Below are 22,333 nucleotides of genomic sequence, written 5' to 3' on the forward strand. Positions count from 1 at the left end.
AGCATGAAGGGGCATATGAATATTTAACATATCTGGCATGTAAATACCTTGCAACGCTGCCTACAAAAGTGCCATGTGAACACCTGTTCTCACTTTCAGGTGACATTGTAAATAAGAAGCAGGCAGCAGTATATCCCGTAAATGTAAACAAATTTGTTTGTCTTAGCGATTGGCTGAACCAGAAGTAGTATGAAATGAACTTGTAGGTGCTAAAATTTTACATTGTTTTGTTTTTGAGTGCAGTTATGTAACAATAAAAAATCTATGTTTGTAAGTTACACTTTCAGGATAGATTGCACTACAGTACTTGTATGAGGTGAATTGAAAAATACTATTTTTTTTTGGTTTTTTTTACTGTGCAAATATTTGCAAACAAAAATATAAAGTGAGCACTGTACACCTTGTATTCTGTGTTGTAATAGAAATCAATATATTTGAAAATGTAGAAAAACATCCAAAAATATTTAATAAATTTCAATTGGTATTCTATTGTTTAACTCTTTAATTGCGAAAAAAAATTTTAATCGCATTTTTTTTTCAGTTAATCACGGGAGTTAACTGCGATTAATTGACAGCCATGATTTTTTCACCATCCTATTCCTTTAGCATTCGAACATTTTTTTTTGGTTTTGTTTTTTGTCTTTTTGACTGGTTCTGCCCATAGTGACCCACAGATCTTTCCTAGTTTGTACAGTACATTTAGAAGTCAGCACTATATGTGAATAGTGAATTATTCCTTCCATTGTGCATTTCTTTGCATTTGTCAACATCCGTTGACATTCATTTGCCATCGGGCTGCTCATTTTCCCGTTTTCTTAGGATCCCTCTGAAGTTTCTCCCCATTGCCTCTATCTGTGACCAGTCTACATAATTTGTCATCTGCAAATTTTGTCACCTCCCTACTAACCCCCTCCTCCAGATAATTATTACATTAAGCAAGCCCCATCTTTGAAGGGGAACTTTGTGGCACCTGCTGTTAACCTTTTGCCATGAAGAAAATTGACAATTTAGCCCGTCTTTGTTTTCTGTCTCTTAGCCAGTTTCTAATCCATGACAGAACTTGACCTCTCACCCTGGACCACAGCTGTTCTGTCACCTGAGTCAATCATATCTTTACTAGGCACTGGATTTGGGGAACCACTGTGTAGCTTTTCTCAACACTGTGCCATCCATATCTTCAGTGTTGTAATGCTGTGAAGATGTAGATGTTCAGCCCATTTAGAACAGGAAAGCTATACACTGGGTTCCCAAGCCTGAAGCATAGAGGGCTATTGAAAAAGGGTGGTTCTGACTGCTTGATATTGAAACTTAAGTTAGGCCTGAGATGTTACTGAGGAGGGCGGTGGAAAATGAGACTTTGGGTGGGACTAATGGTGGGCAGCTGAGATCCTTATTCCTTCTTGGGAATTCATATGGCACCTATCACCTTGATGTCTTAAGTGCTGTCCCAACCTGGCGAGGATTCGTTTGAAGACCCTCATTTCATAATGGGGAGAGAGAAACTGGAATGAGAAACAAAAGATTTGGTGAATAAGACACAGGAGAAAAGGTTAGGAGACATGAGCGTATACAACCCAGAAACAATGATGGAGGGTTATAGGAGAAAAAGTGTTTAAGCCAGGTTAGAGGCTAGTGATTCTTACTATAGAGCAAGTAAGAACAGGCTTAAACTGCGATAGGAAAAATATTAGGAAAAAGTAATACTTTAAAAGTTGGAACAAGTTGCTGGGGATCTCATGCAATTGCCATCAACTGAGAAAGTCCAGGCTGAGTTTAGTCACCCATCTGTTGGGAATGAATGGCTTGGGATAATGAAAACTTCATTGTGCCCCTGTGTAAGAAAAGGGATTAGATCTCCCACTGCATGGGTTGGTCCCTATTCTAATTCCTCTACAAGTTCACCCAGGTTTGAGGGGGGGACAATTTTTTTCACTGAATAGGCCAGTGCTTCCCTTTCATAAGTGTTATGACAGAGAGAGATTAGTAAGGTGCAGTTTATTATGTGAACTGAAAAACTAAAACAAGAAGAAAAATCCTTATGGTATTATCCTGAATTGTTCCTCTTTCTGTTTTGCTAGGATACAGGACCTCGGCACAGACAACAGAAGATCAAGAGATCTCGGGGGGGGAAAAAGTATGCATACGTTTCTCGTGAAATCTGGCTAAGAACAAGGAACAAAGCTGAGAAATTCTCACCATATCCCATTAATTGTAAGATTTTGTTTCAGGGGATTCTTGAGTAGGAGTAGAGAGGTTATTTTACCTCTGTATTTGGTACTGGTGCAACTGCTGCTGGAATACTGTTTACAGTTCTGGTGTCCATAATTCAGGAAGGATGTTGATAAACTGCAGAGAAAAGCAACAAAGAATAACTAAAGGATTAGAAAACAGACCTTGTAGTGATAGGCTCAAAGCGCTCATTTAGTTTAGCAAAGAGAAGATTTAAGGGGTGACTTGATCCCAGTCTATAAGTACCTACACAGGGAACAAATATTTTAAAATGGGCTCATCGGTCTAGCAGAGAAAGGCCTAACATGGCTGGAAGTTGAAGCTAGACAAATTCAGACTGGAGCTAAGGTGTTCATTTTTAATGGTGAGAGTAATTAACCGCTGGAACAATTTACCAAGTGTTGTGGTGAATTCTCCATCACTGACCATTTTAAAATCAGGATTAAACATTATTTTCTAAAAGATATGCTCTAGGAATTATTTTGGGGAACTTCTGTGGTCTGTGTTGTACAGAAGGTCAGACTAGATCAGCAGCTCTCAAACTTCATTGCACCGTGACCCTCTTTTGATGACAAATTACTACACAACCCCAGGAGAGGGGACCAAAGCCCGAACCCCACCACCCCAGGCGGAGAGGCCAAAGTCAAAGCCTAACCGCTTCAGCCCTAGGTGAGGGGCCTGTAGCCCTGTATTAAGCAAATGTATTAAACTTTAATATATCACATTTTTTTGATATTATCCAAACACTTTGTATTCCAAGTTGAATAAAACAAGTATCTGCATTTTGATTTAACCCTTCTATTTAGTTTTAAACTAAACTGTCCTATGAAAAATTAAACACAACAATTCTGGCCACAAGACAAACACCACAAGACAGGACATAGAACACAGAACAGAATTCCTATTGTGCCAGGAAATTCATGAGACGTTGAATTGCTTTTCAGCTGGCATCAGTTTTCTCTGATTTTCTGAAAGACAAAAAAAACACAGATCTACCCCTTTTGGGCAGTCAGTCATTGCTTAAAATATTTCCTTTTTATACAAATACCCTTGTTAATTGCAGGCAAAACAGAGGAATTACCCATATTTTCTTGTTGTTTGTTTTATAGGCAGCCCAGGTTTCAGTGGCCTCTACCTTATCAGTTAGGTAATTTACATTAAAACAAATGCTTTCCAGCTTGCTTTTGGATCCACAGGTTAAAGATTCTTACTTTAAAAAGGGCACAATAAACTTTACCAGACTTTTGATTGCCTTTTACTTTTAACTCCTGCTGTCAAACACACAGCGACCTGAAAAGGAAGACACCACCTATTGTAGCCCCTTGGAGCCTAATAAGATATTAATTAAGTAGCACTGTATAATTGCATTTCTTTGGAAAAGGGCCCATTTTTTCCAAAATGGCTGCAAAGAAACCAAGAATTCTTTTTCTTTCCAGTATTTCACAAAGTTCAACTGCTTAATTCTTTCCAGCAACTACAGAGCTAACTTCTTACTTTCTTTTCTTAAATCACTTGCTTATTTCCCAAAACGACACCCAATTAACTTAGATTTTACCATTCCAAGTATTATTCCGGGATTTATGTTTTCCATTCCTGTAATTATTTACTCCTCTTTTTTCACTATGACCTCCAAGTTTCCAACCTGTTTTCCAATCTCTCTATCTGTTGCCTACCCGCTTGGGCCCGATCCTGTTTTTTTTCTCTGAACTGTCCCTTCCATGAGCACCAGCTTTGTTTCACTACCAAATTAACAAGGAGGGTGGGCTTCTTAACTAGCCCCCAGCCCTCCTGGTCTCTTTCCTTAAATATTTTCACTTACAAGGGCTACCCGAGTCCTCCCCCCATGAGGCTTGTCACCTGGACAGAAAGCATGGCTAATTGGCAAGCAAGGAGGTGACGGGCATAAGTCAGAAAGCCGAGGGTAAGCCGGAGGAGGGGCAGAAGCAGGCATAGCACAGAGCGGGGCTGGAGACCCCTGAGATGAATAAGAAAAGGAGGAGGAAAGAGGATGTCCTTTCGCATGCGCATAGGCCCAGTTGTCCCATACATACCAATAATCCATCTGGGCTGGAGCTTTGTTTTCCAGCCTTTTCCTAAGCGCTGTTAATTTTCCCTAGCAAAGAAACCATCCGGTGGCCAGTCAAAAGGTGTCTGAGTTGTTAGTGCTGGCCACTCAACCTTGCACAAGATTACAGCTTTTTTTTTTTTTTTTACCTAACCCATGGGTACCAGAAATATTCCCCCAATTCTCAAGAATTTCAGCCAAAGGGGTCCCTTTACTTACACTCTGCCCAGAACCCATAATGGGCTACCAAAAGGACACCAAATGTGCCACCTTATCGCCTAAGCGACGGCTCACACCCCCCCTCCTCGGAGTTCTCAAAGGTGAACTCAACCTGTGCCAGCTGGAGCTGTCCGAGAGGAGGAGTGTAGTCTCGCTTGTTGGGGCGAGCCTAGAGTCCCTTTGTGGTCGCCAAAACTGTTACAAATTACACCTGGCAGGACACGCACACAAATGCTGCAAATTATACCTGATAGAAAAGGAGGACTTGTGGCACCTTAGAGACTAACCAATTTATTAATAATAAATAAATAAATTAAATAAATAAATCTAATAAATTGGTTAGTCTCTAAGGTGCCACAAGTCCTTCTTATACCTGATAGGTCACACACAGTTCGAATCTAAGCTGAGGCACATAAACAAAGTCCAAAACTGCAGAGTTCCCAAGAGACACTAAGTTTATTACGCTCAAGTATGGTGCCCCCCTGCTAGCCAGGAGGGGACCCTGAATACAGATTATACAAAGGTTATATACTTTTTAGCAAAGCATGTTGCCCTTGTGCATCGGAAACCTTAGCCAATAAACAAACCCTTTTCTTATCTACCACCTATCCCTGCTTGGTGCATTCCTTGTGCTAAACCAATATGTTAATTATACAGCATGGTCCTAAAGCCATGCATCAGTAACTTGTATTATCAGGATTGGAGGCCTCACATCAAAGGCCAAGAGACAGGGAGTTAGAGACTGATAAAAAATAGATACTGGGAATCAAGGCAGGCTGGAGGCAAGGAGGAGGATTTTCACAGGGATTCAGTATCTAAGGCTCACTCCTCCTGGTGCATGATGTGCTGGCATTTAAACAATGGTGGGCCCCAAACCAAAATGGAGTCACATGTGCTGACTTTTCCTTAACAGCACGCCCACCACAAACTGAAGTGAGGAGCTTTTTAAACCCAGGAGCCCTGATTTGCCTGCCTGTCTTAATTGATTATTACAGCTTCTTGATTGGCTGCAGGTGTTCTAATCAGCCTGTCTGCCTTAATTGTTTCCAGAAAGTTCCTGATTGTTCTGGAACCTTCCCTGTTACCTTATCCAGGGAAAAGGGACCTACTTAACCTGGGGCTAATATATCTGCCTTCTATCACTCTCCTGTAGCCATCTGGCCTGACCCTGTCACAGTATATTATTGGTCTGGACTTTAGTGTGCAAACAGAATATAAATGTGATCAAGTCATAACTTGTACTGAAGTTATTGTTAATTTTTAATTCTGTGATCAGTTCCTCTTTATCTGTCAAGATGAGGTCTCGTATAGACTGCTCTCATGTTGGATGTAATGCTTCCTGAGTTAGGAAATTGTTACCTGTAATATTTAGAAATAGTTTTAATATTGGCATCATGAGACCTCTAGCATACATTACTCATATTGAAGTGTCTCAGGATCACACAGCTATTTTTTTCCTACATGTTATAGGAGCCACTCATCCTGTTCACTAGCGTGATTTGGTGGTCTGTAGCAGACACAGATTGATACCCCATCTTGTGCTCTATCTGTTAGGACGTGGATTCGGAAATATTCAAGATAATTTTCTCCTGGTTATCAGTGTTAGGAAAGAGGTAGTGCCATTTTGGACATAGTGCCACTCCCCCTCCACTTTTCATAGAATCATAGACTATCAGGGTTGGAAGGGACCTCAGGAGGTCATCTAGTCCAACCCCCTGATCAAAGCAGGACCAATCCCCAACTAAATCATCCCAGCCAGGGCTTTTGCCCACTTGATCTTCCTAAATAGGTTGTAACCTTTGATTTTTAACATTCCAATCATGGGAATCATCCCACCATGTTTCACGAATACCAACCAAATAAAATTTATGTTCATGAATGAGTAATTCCTATTCCTCTTGTTTGTTACCCACGCTCCTAGTATTGGTGTATAGGCAATTCAGTAATTTCTACTAGGGCTGTCAATTAATCTCAGTTAACTCAACAATTAACTAAAAAAAATGAATCATGATTAAAAAAATTAATCGTGATTAATCGCACTTACAACAATAGAATACCAATTGAAATTTATTAAATATTTTGGGTGTTTTTCTACATTTTCAATATTGATTTCAATTACAACACAGAATACAAAGTGCACAGTGCTCACTGTATATTATTTTTTATTATATATGCACTGTAAAAATGATAAAAGAAATAGTATTTTTCAGTTTGCCTCATACAAGTACTGAAGTACAATCTCTTTATCATAAAAGTGTAACTTACTAAATGCAGATTTTTATTTATTTTTTTTTGTTTCATAACTGCACTCAAAAACAAAACAGTGTAAACCTTTAGAGCCTACAAGTCCACGCTGTCCTACTTATTCTGCTAATCGCTAAGACAAACAAGTTTGTTTACATTGATGGGAGATACTGCTGCCTGCTTCTTATTTACAATGTCACCTGAAAGTGAGAACAGGCATTCGCATGGCACTTTTGTAGCTGGCATTGCAAGGTATTTACATGCATGCAGTTTTTCTTTCTTTTTTTTTTTTTTTTTACATAATTCTACATTTGTAAGTTCAACTTTTGTAATAGAGATTGCACTACAGTACTTGTATGAGATGAATTGAAAAATTTTTTTTGTTTACAGTGCAAATATTTGTAATAAAAATAAATATAAAGTGAGCACTGTGCACTTTGTATTCTGTGTTGTAATTGAAATTAATATATTTGAAAATGTAGTAAACATCCAAAAATATTGAAAATAAATGGTATTCAGTTGTTGTTTAACAGCGTGATCTATCGCGATTAATTTTTTTAATCACGCAACTGTCCTAATTTCTACTCTTCATGTCCTTTGGTTCCTTAATTTTGTTCTCAACATTTCAATTGTGTGCTGAGTGCTCATATCTTCCCTTTTTACCCACGCCACTCCTCTGCTCCTTTTGTTATTAGTTTAATGTCCTCCTGACTACTTCAGCCAGCCTGTCTTCCTTCCAAACTATTCAGCCTTTCACCACATAGAAGGTAGACCAACATTCCACAAAACCAAAACCTTCCTCCACGTACCTAGCCAGTGGTTCACTTCCAGAATCTTCTGCTTGTTGTCCTCTTTTGTTCGTAGGACAGGAAGGATCTCAGAAGATCTCTTGGTCATTCTTCAGCAAGCTCTGAGTTCCTTGATGTCCTTCCTTACCTGCAAGATACCCCACAGCACAGTGTCATTACTGCAGATATGAAGCAACACCAATGGATCCTTTCCTGTTGACTTCAAAAGCCTATCCAATCTTAGAGTGACAGTCCTGTTGTCTGCCTGTTCCTTGCACAACGTTTGGATTCTTCTGAGTATTGAATCCCCAACAATAATCCGTCTTCCTTGGACAGTTGGAGGACTCTGTGTGATTTTTCTTATAGGTTGGGCTGAGCTGCTGTCCACAGGTGTGTCCCATATATCTCTCCATTCCCTTGGACCAACTGGATCACGAGAGGTGTCGTCCACAGTTTCCATGTTTTGGATGTAGTATCAATTGGAAACTTCTAGCTGTGGAATTCCTTCCAGTCCTCTTCTCTCTTGTGGCCATGGCGTACCCATCTTCATCTGTCTCCAGCCATGTAGAATGTCACTTTGACCTCTTGCCTCCAGTGGTTACGAGCTCCAAGACCTCCTTTCTGACTTCCTCTCTCTCCAGCTCCTTGGTGGCAAGCTCCTTTCTTTCTTGAATGAGGGAGGCTGATACTTCCTGAGCCTAACTAACTGGGATGTCCTCAGCTTCTCTGATTCTCAGTAGCATTTCTACTTGCTCCTCCACTCCAAGAATCTTCTCCTCCAACACAGCCACCAGCTTGCACTTGATTCACAGGAAGTCCCTTCTGGGTTCAGGTAGAAAAGAAAACATGGCACATCCATTGCATTCACAACCACTGTTCATTGCTGGCTATCTTGAAATCACACGTAGAGCTGACCCTGGAAGGAAAGCTTCTCACACTCCCTTTCCAAATGCCCTCTGAAACTCCCTGTTAGCTGTCTCTCTGTTTATGGCTCTCAAGTTCACCTGACAAGTGACTCTTTATAGTCCAAAATCTCCTTGCTTAGCTCATCTTAGCTCCGCCACTCACCACCACACCACCCCTCCACCCCGCTTCAAATGCACTTGCGTAGCTCTCCTTAATGTCTGTGAAGTGTATGTAGAATGATAACTTCCTTTTAGATGTGTGAGAGACAGGGTGGGTGAGGTAATATCTTTTATTGGACCAACTTCTGTTGGTGAGAGAGACAAGCTTTCAGGCTACATTGAGTACCTTTCTTAGACCTGAGGAAGAGCTCTGAGTGTTGCAGCTAAATATAAGGTAGCACATATTCTAAGGGACCATTCAAGGTGAAGTGGTCTGTTAACATCCCTGTAGTCGATAAGCCATAAATTCAGTACTTTATTAAGACCATGATTTTTAGGCTAGGTCTACACTATAGACCTTACAGTGGCACAACTGTACCAATGCAGCCGTGCCGCTATAAGATCTCTCATGTAGCCCCTCTGTGCCGATGTGAGAGAGCTCTCCTGTTGACATAATTAAACCACCCCCAATGAGCGGCGGTAGCTATGTCAGCAGCAGAGCATTTCCCACCGACATAGTGCTGTCTGTGTCTGTGCTTCTGTCTATGTAATTTTTGTTGGTCAGGGGTGTGGGTTTTTTCACACCTCTAAATGACATAAGTTTTACCGATAAAAGTGCTAGTGTACACACAGATGTTTTAGCTAGCAAAGTTATGAATTAACAGGCCACTTCACCTTTAATGGTCCCTTAGAATATGTTCTAACTACTTATATTAAACTATCTGTTCAATCTTATATTTAGCTGCGACACTCTTATACTCCTGGGAGCATTCTGCACCAAAAAGTTCTGCGCACTATATTTTAAAACTCTGGATATTTTATTTGTCAGAATAACGCTATGTAATCATGCCAGTTTCAATTATTTTAGTAATCTATTTCAAAATATCTGTCAGCAAGTATGTCTGTAACAGTCCAGACACACACACACAAATTCCTCCAGGAGTAGAGTCAAAGAAACCCTTACAACAACCCAGTTTCTGTTTCTCTGCCCCCTCCCCCCCAGAGCCCAGCTGCGGGGCACCCTCCAGTCCAGACTCCTGCATCCCCTCTCCCGCAGAGCCAAGTTGCAGTCTCTCTTCCCCCCCGCCCCGGCCCCACTCAGGGATCCAGAGGAAGAAACAGCCAGATGCTGGTCCTGGGCTTTTATGGAGTTTCCTGCAGGATGCTTCCTTCCTTCAGGGCATGTTGAGAACTGTAGCTGCTGAGAACCCTCTAGTGCCGCCCCGCCCCCGCAGTGACCTCTATTTGCGAGCTGGGTTCTGCTGGGTCCAGTGGGCCCTAGTGGCAGCCAGCAGCTCTGCAGCCCATTTCTGTGGGGAGAAAAAGGAAATTCTGCATGCACAACAATAATTTCTGAGAAAATTCTGCATTGCACAGTGGTGCAGAATTCCCCCAGGAGTAACTTAGTACCTTAGTAATTTAGTACGGAAGAAGAGCTCTGTGTGGCTCGAAAGTTTGTCTGTCTCACCCACAGAAATGGGTCTACTAAAAGGTATTACTCACCCACCTTGTCTGTCACATATCCTGGGACTGACCACAGCACCAACAACACTGTATACAACATTCAGGATGTCTGTCCTGCAGACTGTATTCTGTCTTGCCACTGTTTCCTTGTATTCCCCTGTCTGTCTGTATCTACCTGTTATCTCCTGTCTTATACTTAGATTGTCAGCTCTTTGGGGCAGAGACTGCCTTCTTTTTCTGTGTTTGTACAGTGGGTAGTACACTGGGGTCCGGGTCCATGACTGGGCTCCTAAACACTACATTACTATCAATAAAAGAGAAATTAGAAGGTTTACTGAACTGTGGGGTGGGCTTGAAGACTGGTTGCGAAGATGAAAGCAGCATGTTCTGCCGTGAGACTCATTGCATTGGCATGTGTGCATGTACCCATCTTGGTGTTTGTTTTATATCTAGGATTTTTTTTTCTAGGTCCGAGGAGTTTGAAACTAGTCTCCTAGGGTCGGACAATAACAATGAGTGCTTCAGTGATTCTTCTGCCTCTTCCAAGAGTCAAGTGAGCGGGAGCTCAGAATCTGGGGGCAAGCGGGCTATTCACAGACCACTGACTGGCTGGAAATGAGAGGAATAAAAACCAATATTAATAAATCCTCAGAGAAGAAAGGTACTTTAGAGCCCGTAGTACTGGGCAAAGCTGTCTTCTCATTTATTCTTTTAATCAAGATTGAATGTCTTTCTGAAAAATATGCTACAGTTCAAAACCACAAGTTATGGTCTCAATAGTGTCTTTTCTAGGTTAAGGAAGAATAACTGTCTCCACTGCAGAACTTATTGGTAAAATTCTGTGGTCAGTTTTGTGCAGAAGGTGAGGCTAAGTGATCTGACCTTTAAGATCAATGAAACTATGACTACAGGTCTGCTTTTATCTGTGGGTGAGAGCTCTGCCAGTGTTTCAGCAGAATGCTTTGCACAGGAATTTTAAAACTAGGCTAGACAATAGAAACAACACTAGAACATATACAAAAGAGAGGAAGCCAGCAGTGGTCCTGGGGGTTAGAAACGGGCATGAAGTTGTCCTCTCCATTTCTAACATCTGTTATTTTCTGATTTAGAATGGGCTAGGGCCTTTTGTGCTGATGTACTTAATGCATCTTGCATGTCATATCCCATGAGGTGAAACCTATTAGTTAATGATGAGGAAGATCTCTGATATTCAGGTGTCTATACTGGATGAAAACTGGGGCAGTGTGAAAGGAGGCATGAACTTTGATGAGAAGGTTCTGCATGTGTAGGGATTGGTCATATCATGTCAGTTGAAAACCTGTCTTTGAGACACCAGGGGGAAAATCTCAGTATTGCTAGCCCCAGGCATTCAAATATCATGAAATTGGCTTAAAAATCATGTTTTAAAAAAAGCCTTTTGTTTCTTTGCAATTTCTTTTTGGTTTTTGAGCTCTTACAGTCCACTGCGGTGCAACCATGAAAGTAGAACCTTGTTGTTTTTTTTTTAACATGAAAGTAGAGATTTTCATGTGATTGGATCACTCCAGGAGCTGGGACTTCAAGACAAATACAAAATATCACAAGAGTCATGCTAAAACAATGAGAGTTGGCAACCCTGATTTTTGAGAGGAAAGATCCTGTGTGTGTGCTGCATCAGCATTTGTGTGTCTTGTGTGTGGGTTTCTTCCCCCAGTGCACTAAGTGAATCATAGAATCATAGAATATCAGGGTTGGAAGGGACCTCAGGAGGTCATCTAGTCCAACCCCCCTGCTCAAAGCAGGACCAATCCCCAATTAAATCATCCCAGCCAGAGCTTTGTCAAGCCTGACCTTAAAAACTTCTAAGGAAGGAGATTCTACCATCTCCCTAGTGGGGGAGGCCTGTCTGTGTTCTTGGTGTCTCAGTACCTTACAGCAAGCAGAATGCAAACTAGGCAGTAGTGGGTGGTCAGATGAGTCTTCCTGAAATCTCTTCTGTGATGGATGAGGAGCTTCCCCCTGAGAGTGGCTGTGGTGGGCAGGTGATTTACATGAGCTAATACAAACTCTGTAGCAGTCTCTGCAGCATGACTAGTGGGGACCTGACTGGAAATTTGGGGAGCAGCAGCTGAGGGTCAGTTTTAGGTGCTGGTTGCCAGTTCCTTGTTCTGGATATGGGCCTAAGGATCCCAAATAAGGGGCTCCTTCCTGCATCTTTTCTCCTGGTTTGGCCCCAATTTCCATGGATATTGCAGAGAAACACCTTCTGGAAGAGTTTGCTCTATACTCCTTTTCTCAAACTTTCCAGTCCATTCTCCATCCTCTTGGTTCTGGCAGTGGGGTGTGTGTTGCTTCTCTCTTTCTGCGTAGAACCGGGGAGCAATGCAGTACTTCCAGTCCTTTCAAGGTCCTGCAAAAAATTCTGCCTTCCTGACAGAACAACCACTGGTTCAGTGTTCCCCACGTGTTGAGTCTTCCTTTGGCCTCCCTTTGACTAGGCTTGTATGCGGTTCAACCACTAGGAAACCCAGGGACAAAGCGTGTTGAGTATCCATTACAGAAGGAGTTCATCCAAAACCTAACAACTTCCTCTTTCTGGTCTGAACTAACCACCAAATCAGTTTCAGCTCCAGCTGAGGGTTGGACAGGGTGACCCACTTGTTATTTCTTAGTGTAGACAGGGCCCAGGTCTTCAGCCTTGTTCCTCATAAGGCCCCAAGGTGCATGTGGCTGTTCTGTGTTACTGCTTACCTGGTTGTGAGCGGTTTGTGATGTTACTCTTCAGATCTCTGATTATTCTTGCTGACTCTCATGTCAGCTGTACTCCTTGCCTCCCACTTGCGCACAATGGTTGCTTCCTGTCTTAGGGTAAGCTGGCCCTTTAAGAGGGTTGAGGCTCAGTTGCACCTATGCCATACTTTTAGTTTGCCTCCCCAGGTGGAGGGAATGAGCGAAGTCATATGACTAAACTAGGCATGCTGGGGAAATAAGGGGAGCTTGTGATTCAGTCATAGAGGGACTGCAGAGAGAACAGCCCTGGGAGTCAGTGCTGTATAAAAGAGTGTTGGGGGGGCATCTGGGTGGGATGAAAGATTAGGAAGAGGGCAGTGGGTTGGAGGGACAGGCCATTTGACACTCCAGGGGACAGAAAGCCTAGTTCTTTGTGTTAATCATAGAATCATAGAATATCAGGGTTGGAAGGGACCCCAGAAGGTCATCTAGTCCAACCCCCTGCTCGAAGCAGGACCAATTCCCAGTTAAATCATCCCAGCCAGGGCTTTGTCAAGCCTGACCTTAAAAACCTCTAAGGAAGGAGATTCTACCACCTCCCTAGGTAACGCATTCCAGTGTTTCACCACCCTCTTAGTGAAAAAGTTTTTCCTAATATCCAATCTAAACCTCCCCCACTGCAACTTGAGACCATTACTCCTCGTTCTGTCATCTGCTACCATTGAGAACAGTCTAGAGCCATCCTCTTTGGAACCCCCTTTCAGGTAGTTGAAAGCAGCTATCAAATCCCCCCTCATTCTTCTCTTCTGCAGGCTAAACAATCCCAGCTCCCTCAGCCTCTCCTCATAACTCATGTGTTCCAGTCCCCTAATCATTTTTGTTGCCCTTCGCTGGACTCTCTCCAATTTATCCACATCCTTCTTGAAGTGTGGGGCCCAAAACTGGACACAGTACTCCAGATGAGGCCTCACCAATGTCGAATAGAGGGGAACGATCACGTCCCTCGATCTGCTCGCTATGCCCCTACTTATACATCCCAAAATGCCATTGGCCTTCTTGGCAACAAGGGCACACTGCTGACTCATATCCAGCTTCTCGTCCGCTGTCACCCCTAGGTCCTTTTCCGCAGAACTGCTGCCTAGCCATTCGGTCCCTAGTCTGTAGCTGTGCATTGGGTTCTTCCGTCCTAAGTGCAGGACCCTGCACTTATCCTTATTGAACCTCATCAGATTCCTTTTGGCCCAATCTTCCAATTTGTCTAGGTCCTTCTGTATCCTATCCCTCCCCTCCAGCGTATCTACCACTCCTCCCAGTTTAGTATCATCCGCAAATTTGCTGAGAGTGCAATCCACACCATCCTCCAGATCATTTATGAAGATATTGAATAAAACCGGCCCCAGGACCGACCCTTGGGGCACTCCACTTGATACCGGCTGCCAACTAGACATGGAGCCATTGATCACTACCCGTTGAGCCCGACAATCTAGCCAGCTTTCTACCCACCTTATAGTGCATTCATCCAGCCCATACTTCCTTAACTTGCTGACAAGAATACTATGGGAGACCGTGTCAAAAGCTTTGCTAAAGTCAAGAAACAATACATCCACTGCTTTCCCTTCATCCACAGAACCAGTAATCTCATCATAAAAGGCGATTAGATTAGTCAGGCATGACCTTCCCTTGGTGAATCCATGCTGGCTGTTCCTGATCACTTTCCTCTCATGCAAGTGCTTCAGGATTGATTCTTTGAGGACCTGCTCCATGATTTTTCCAGGGACTGAGGTGAGGCTGACTGGCCTGTAGTTCCCAGGATCCTCCTCCTTCCCTTTTTTAAAGATTGGCACTACATTAGCCTTTTTCCAGTCATCCGGGACTTCCCCGGTTCGCCACGAGTTTTCAAAGATAATGGCCAATGGCTCTGCAATCACAGCCGCCAATTCCTTCAGCACTCTCGGATGCAACTCGTCCGGCCCCATGGACTTGTGCACGTCCAGCTTTTCTAAATAGTCCCTAACCACCTCTATCTCCACAGAGGGCTGGCCATCTCTTCCGCATTTTGTGATGCCCAGCGCAGCAGTCTGGGAGCTGACCTTGTTAGTGAAAACAGAGGCAAAAAAAGCATTGAGTACATTAGCTTTTTCCACATCCTCTGTCACTAGGTTGCCTCCCTCATTCAGTAAGGGGCCCACACATTCCTTGGCTTTCTTCTTGTTGCCAACATACCTGAAGAAACCCTTCTTGTTACTCTTGACATCTCTGGCTAGCTGCAGCTCCAGGTGCGATTTGGCCGTCCTGATAACATTCCTACATGCCCGAGCAATATTTTTATACTCTTCCCTGGTCATATGTCCAACCTTCCACTTCTTGTAAGCTTCTTTTTTATGTTTAAGATCCGCTAGGATTTCACCATTAAGCCAAGCTGGTCGCCTGCCATATTTACTATTCTTTCGACTCATTGAAAATGAGTGGGAATGCATTGAAAATGCACAGGAATGCACAGGAGTGGGAATGCATTGAAAAGGTGAATATGAGTTTCCCCCATGCTGCTGCCTAGCAAGGAGATGTAATGACCCCTGAGAACGAGGGGAGGATAGAGAGACTGAACAGAGCCCAGGTGGGGCTAGAGCTGAGCCCAGGAGAAGGGCAGGGTTGGAAGGGAAGATAGACCCTTGGGAAGGAAAGGCTGTGCCCAGCTTAATAGCAGGGCAGAAGACTATTTTGGCTTTGTGTTGGTTTGGACTTTGATATCCCAGAAGGGGTGTGGACTTTTTGGGACTTGGCCACGGGGCTAAGTCACCTCAGCAGCCAAACAATGTTGAACACAGAGAGAGCACCATTGGAGATAAGGGGAAACTGAAGCAACGGATGGAGATCGGCTAGGTGTGATGTTACACTCGCCGAGCCTCAGCAGGACTGACCTGTCTTCATTCTCTGACACCTCACAGGAGAATCACCTTCCAGGGGGAAGAGGAAATCTGAGCGAGAGGATGATGAAGATTATGAAGAGTTTTCCAGAAAGAAGCAGAAAGTTCCTGGTAATATGAATAGCTTGTAGTTCCTAGTATCAGAGGGGTAGCTGTGTTAGTCTGGATCTGTAAAAGCAGCAAAGAGTCCTGTGGCAAGAATTGTTTGCTGGAAAATCTACAAATGCAAGAATTTCACAAATAGCCAAAAGGTGTCAAATACATTATTTGTTACTCAGGACTAGAGGTAGGCTATAATTTGTAACCTTGTCTCTCATGTGCTCACTGATAAGTTATTCCAATAAGTAGTTTTTTTATGGTGTTGGCTTGGCTGTGCTATAGCAAAGGCAGAGCTTTTATTATGCTCTCAGCTAGAGCTGTGGAAACGCTGAAATGCAGTGCTCTTTTCAGTCTTAATGTACAGCACCATATTCAGGAAAGTAATCTCCCTAAAACAGGGGCTGAATTTGAAGTATAAGAAATGTCTTAGTCACATCCCTGAATCGAGCAAATAGAATTAAAATATTACTACATTAGTTGCTTTCTTTTCAAAGATTAGTTCACTGTGCTGTACTTGGGGCTCTCCTTGGAAAGAGTCTAGAAGCTTCTGCTGGCACAGGATGTAGCATCTGTCCTTGAGTGAGGTGAACTTCTCCTGTCAGAGGAGTTTGACAGCAGTTGCCTGCTGCTTGCCCTTGGGTACAGTTCAAAATGTTGGTTATGATTTGTGAAGCATTGAATGGCCTTAGTATTAGTTCCCTGAAAGGAATGGAGGAAGGGATTGATCAGGAAAGAAAGGTATGTCGTGGCGATCAAAACATATAGGGTTAAAGTGAGAATTGCCAAAAGTCAGGCTGAGTTAGACCTTGAAAGGAAATTAAAACAAGCAGTACAAAATTCTTTAGACCTATAAATAAAAGAGAACAAAAAGACAAGAAATGGAGCCACTATGGAAGGAGGAAAGATTAAGAATAATCTAGGTATGACCCAAAAAGCTAAACCTTTGCCTCAGTGTTCAGTAAGGATGAAAATGTAGCACATGGGAATAAAGGCAGGATGGCTAGTGGAAGGGAGTTTATAGAAATGGAAATGACCACATCCAAGGTGGAAACAAAGAGTTAAATCAGGGGATCAGATAATCTCCATCCCTAAATACTGAGTGACTTGGGACATGAAATTGCAAGTCCAGTAGCAAGGATTTTTAATCTAGCACAGTGATTCTCAAACTTTTGTACTGGTGACCGCTTTCACATAGCAAGCCTCTGAGTGACTCACTCACTCACACACACACACACACACTCACACACACACACACCTCTAGACCTGTTAGTCTGACGTCTGTGGTCTGCAAAGCTTTACAACAAATTTTGAAGGAAAGAATAATTAAGGACATGGAGGTAAATGGAAAAGGGGATGAAATGCAACATGGGTTTACAAAGGTAGATCATCCTAGACTAACGTGATATCTTTCTTTGATATGATGACTGAGTTCTTTGGCTCGACTGCATTTACTTTGTCTGTCTATCTGGACTTCAGTAAGGAATTTTACGTAAGAAGGAGAATATGGGAATTGATATGGGAATTGTAAGGTGAGGAAGGAAATGTCTAAAAGGGATAGGTCAATGGGTTGTGCTGAAAAGAGAACTGTTCGGCTGGAGGAGGTAACTAATGGAGTTCTTCGAGGATCTGTCTTCAGAACAGTCTCTTTTGCTTATTTTCATTAATTACCTTAGGTCAAAAAGTAGGTGTATGTTAATGACATTTGCCGATGACACAAAGTTGGGAAGCATTGTCAGTACACAGGAGGGTTGGAATATTACACAAGAAGAATGGGGTGACCTTGAGGACTAGAAAAATAGAAATGGGATGAAATTTAATAGTAAAAAGTGATAAAAATTTCTGTGAAAAGCGGGAACTCTTAATTTGGAAACAAAGGAGCAGAAAGACCTGGGTGTATATATAGATCACAAAATGACCACAAGCCACCAGTGTTCACGCAGCCATGAAGCAAGATATTTCCAGAAGAGATAGGAAAGTATTCATACTTTTGTACAATGCACTGGTAATACCTCCTCTGGAATAATGTGTACAATTCTGGTCACCCATTTTCAAGAAAGATCAGTTGAAACTGGAACAGGTGCAGAGAAAGGCTACTAGGATGATCAGGTGCATGGAGAACCTATCTGACTAGAGCAGATGAGAAAAGATTAGCTTGTTTAGCCTAGCAAAACGAAGGCTGAGAGGGGATATTATTGCACTCTGTAAATACATGAAAAGGGTAAATATCAGGGAGGATAAATGTTGGCACAAGAACAAATGGATATAAACTAACCATTTTTAAATTTGGGGAGGATATTTAGAAGATTTCTGACCATCAGAGGAGTGAGGTTCTGAAGCAGCCTCCTAATAGGATGTTTTCCCCACTACTCCTAACTAGTTTTACAATGGAGTTTGGTAAGTTTCTGAACAGGATTATATCATGGGTTTCCTGCTATAGCAGGGAACTGGACTTGATGATCCAGGAGGTCCCTTCCAGTTTTATGTTCCTTTCATGCTTCTCTCCCCACATCCTATTATAGTGGTAGTAGTCTCCTGGGCTGCTCTTTCTGTGTGTTCCTGTTGCTTATTCTCTGGGATATGTGGTGTAGGATTCAGAGAAGAATCCCCACCTATGGAACCTGCGTCCTATGGGGCACGCTAGAGCCCCAGTTGCATGAACTTCAGGGTGTCCTGTAGATCACATACTCTCTTGACTACGCCTTTTACGTCTCCATTATTTGTGCAGTAGGGTTTTATAGTATTTATTTCTTGAGCCATATTTAACTAGCTTTGGATGCTGAGCTAATGGACTCCATTTTAAAATCAGTAAGTAAACTTCAGTCCTCTGCAGAGAGAACTTGACCCTTGCAGTCCTTGCCTGCCAAGCCAGCAGCTTGAATAGGGCCCCTGCCCCATGAGCTCCACTCTCTGTCTAATGAGGGTGTCAAGGTTCCTTCCCCACTCTGAATTCTAGGGTACAGATGTGGGGACCTGCATGAAAACCTCCTAAGCTTATTTTTACCAGCTTAGGTTAAAACTTCCCCAAGGTACAAACTATTTTCCTTTTGCCCTTGGACTTTATTACTGCCACCACCAAGCGTCTAACAGATATATAACCGGGAAAGAGCCCGCTTAGAAACTTCTTTCCCCCCCCGAATCCTCCCCAAGCCCTACACCCCCTTTCCTGGGGAAGGCTTGATAAAAATCCTCACCAATTTGCATAGGTGAACACAGGCCCAAACCCTTGGATCTTAAGAACAATGAAAAAGCAATCAGGTTCTTAAAAGAAGAATTTTAATAAAAGAAAAAGTAAAAGAATCACCTCTGTAAAATCAGGATGGTAAATACCTTACAGGATAATTAGATTCAAAACATAGAGAATTTCTCTAGGCAAAACCTTAAGTTACAAAAAGACACAAAAACAGGAATATCTATTCCATTCAGCACAGCTATTTTATCAGCCATTTAAACAAAACAGAATCTAATGCATATCTAGCTAGATTACTTACTAAGTTCTAAGATTCCATTCCTGTTCTGTTCCCAGCAAAAGCATCACACAGACAGAGAGAGCCTTTGTTTCCCCCCCTTCTCCAGCTTTGAAAGTACCTTGTCTCCTCATTGGTCATTTTGGTCAGGTGCCAGCGAGGTTATCCTAGCTTCTTAACCCTTTACAAGTGAAAGGGTTTTTCCTCTGGCCAGGAGGGATTTTAAAGTGTTTACCCTTCCCTTTATGTTTATGACTGAGGGTTTGCAGAGTTAGGTTTCACAGATTTTCTCATTATTTACATTAGCAAGGAAAAAGCAACGAGCTGGGGTGCAACAAAATCCCAAATCCAAAGGGCGTTATATGCGAAAAGAGCCACCAACGTATGCAGCAGGTAAGAGAGACGAGCAGTGTTTAGGTAAGAGGTGAATGTAGTTCTGTGTGGTAATGTTTTTCTATGACCTCAGTCACTTTGCTTTTGGCAAAGGAGTGTGAATACCATCGTCGTTTGGACCCGATGACATTGTAGGAATACCTAATGGTGGTGGTTGCAGCATGTTGCTCTTTACCACTTTCTGTCATTTAAACCTATTCTATGATAACATTCCCTTTCTAAGGCATGGAAATTTAGACTTTGTACTGGCAGTGCATGTACAATGGTGCCTGGGGAGGGAATCACTTCTTGAATTGTGCAGAAATACATCAAGCTGGTTTCAGCCTAGACAACAGCAAAATATTCATATTTCTTTCACTCAGCAGAATGAAGGCATTACTACAAGTCACCCCATGCCATAGCCTGATAGCCAGAGGCTCAAGCAACCCCTTCTGTAACCATACAGTAACACCCTTGTTCTAGAATGTTGGACCATATAACGTTCAGCCTTTGTTATAATCAGCTGAGTGACCAGTGGAGTGTCAACTACACCCACTCAACTCCCAGCTCCTATTCAGAAGGACTTATGATTAAGAACATAAGAATGGCCATACTGGGTCAGACCAGTGGTCCATCTAATGGTCTGATTCTCATCAGCCTCCCCCCTGTCTCAAGAGGACACCTTTTAGAGTTACAGATAAGGAGGAACTGTATTGGAGCACATTGCTGTAAGGATTCCAGTTCTGGCTTTCATTCTCTGAAACCATTTTCAGGCCAGAGAATCCTTGGAGCTGAAACTTCTCCTGCTAATTCTCAGAAAGGGGCCAAGAGGCCACACCTGTCCGTACGCTTTTTTTTGCCTGTTGTGTGGCATGGTCTTCTAGAGCAATTTCATGTTTGCGTGAAGTAGCAAAGCCATTTATTAATGTACAGTGAAATCACATAGAAATCCTCATTCCTTCAGCCCCCTTCCTAGTTTCCAGTGTAAATGATCTGGGGAGGGTGAGGAGATCACACAACATTCAGATTTAGTTAGTAGAATGGGGAATTTGTTCCCCAGCAATGCAATCAAACCATTAACTTAAAGAAAAGCACTTCTGCCAAAGCTAGAGAAAACCTAAGTTGTGTTTCATTTTGTTCTTGATTTTCCTCCTCTTCTTCCTCCATTCCTGTGATCTGACAGGCAGTGTGGAGGAACAGTGGTACCTGGAGATCCTAAATAAGGGCAGAGTTACCTGTCCAACATGCAGAGCTGTTGTCAGGAAGACTGTAGAGGGGCTGAAGAAACATATGGCCAATTGCAGACAGGTGAGAGAGACAGACTAGCACCATCTCCCATTCCTTTATTCCCCAGCTTAATGACCACAGTACCTGCCAGCAGGTACACAACCTTCAGACCATTAAGAACCACATAATTTCCTTCTATCGTGTTAATGTGAGAGGTATCCATTTGCCTGTCTATAAATCAGTGTAGTCAGCTGCTCCTTCCTCTGTGTTACTTGTGGTTTTAGGAAAGTGGGCAGAGACCTATCCATTCTCTTTTTCTTACCCTGTTTCTTTCTCTAGTCTTTATACCCCTCTAAAGTCTGTTCATTGACTTCCAAATGCATGGTGGGTTTTTTTTCTCAGTGTGCAGTTATCTGACCCACACAAGGTTTTCTTCCCTGCCTGCTGCCCCATTTCTCCTAAACAGTCACCCAATATCTGAGGTTTGTGTTAATGCAGTCTGCATTCTTGTTTTACTTGTAGGAAATGTTCACATGTCATCACTGTGGAAAACAGCTCAGGTCTTTGGCAGGAATGAAATACCACATCATGGCAGATCACAACAACCTGGTAACGTTGATATTGTACGTCTAGCAGAAGCCCTGACCTTCCAGGCCAGAGAGCCCTTTGTTGCTCCTTTGATGCACAAAGAGACTGAAAGGTGGTGGTTTTGTCAAACATTTTCTACCTTTAAAAATTCAGGTCTTATCTAACCAGTTTTTCCTGAAAGACTGAATACCTGGAAAACTAGTAGCATTATGATGTCAGAAATGCTAGGCAAGTGACAGCTGATAAAGATGAGAGGGCCTTTCTATTTCGGGTGTGTATTTGTTATTAAAATTTATCAAATACTCTGTTTAAAAAAAAAAAGTCAGAAGAAATGATCTGATTATTAATTAAGACACTCTAATTCTCACCCCTTTGCTAAAGGGCTGGGAGGTTTTGTAAAATACAGATCAGAGTCATCCAGCAATAACGGAGCAGACTAGTTGAGATCCTGACATTTTCAAAGTAAAAAGCAAGCAGTAAACACCTTTCAGTCCTCCTTTATCCTGCATAAAGATACACAAAGGGCATAATCCATTTTCCCCCTTTAGTCACCTTTAAGAAGCCTGTGTCTCTAGTTCTGGCAGTGAAGAGTGAGACCCTTTGGGAGATGTCACTCAGAAGAGTGGGAGAGAGCGTTCCTAGGCTTGGTGAATTTATCACTCGTTGTTTATATCGTGTTTATCACCACAGTATCTAATAGAATAAATAACTGATGTAGGGCTGTCCTTCTGTGCTGCAGAGTTTGCCAACAAAACTGTCATTTGTGTTACTGCTGTTCCGAACCCTGAGGACAGCAGTGAAACAAGTGGGAATTGTATCACTTTCATGCTGCTACTGCTTGAGAAGCTCTGAGCAGCAGCTGAGACAGCAGGAGTTA

The 22,333-nt window shown here is 42.6% G+C and overlaps 1 protein-coding gene across 20 annotated transcripts in view; it reads left to right on the forward strand.

Moving 5' to 3' along the window:
• Positions 1-22,333, forward strand: part of ZNF512 (zinc finger protein 512) — a 70,457-nt gene that overhangs the window by 15,547 nt on the left and 32,577 nt on the right. For 6 of the 20 annotated variants that reach the window (XM_073335369.1, XM_073335373.1, XM_073335372.1 and 3 more), the window contains 6 exons: positions 2,079-2,211; positions 10,542-10,734; positions 15,728-15,817; positions 19,576-19,662; positions 20,825-20,949; positions 21,391-21,477. In XM_073335369.1, coding sequence (XP_073191470.1) covers positions 10,689-10,734; positions 15,728-15,817; positions 19,576-19,662; positions 20,825-20,949; positions 21,391-21,477 — 435 coding nt within the window. In that variant the 5' untranslated portion in view covers positions 2,079-2,211; positions 10,542-10,688. Of the gene's footprint in view, positions 1-1,440; positions 1,550-2,078; positions 2,212-10,526; positions 10,735-15,115; positions 15,304-15,727; positions 15,818-15,849; positions 15,993-19,575; positions 19,663-20,824; positions 20,950-21,390; positions 21,478-22,333 lie in introns of those variants that run through there. The other 14 variants (XM_073335370.1, XM_073335368.1, XM_073335371.1 and 11 more) reach the window with 10 other exon arrangements.

The sequence above is a fragment of the Lepidochelys kempii genome, chromosome 3 (assembly GCF_965140265.1).
Source record: "Lepidochelys kempii isolate rLepKem1 chromosome 3, rLepKem1.hap2, whole genome shotgun sequence".
Classification (NCBI taxonomy): Eukaryota; Metazoa; Chordata; order Testudines; family Cheloniidae; genus Lepidochelys; species Lepidochelys kempii.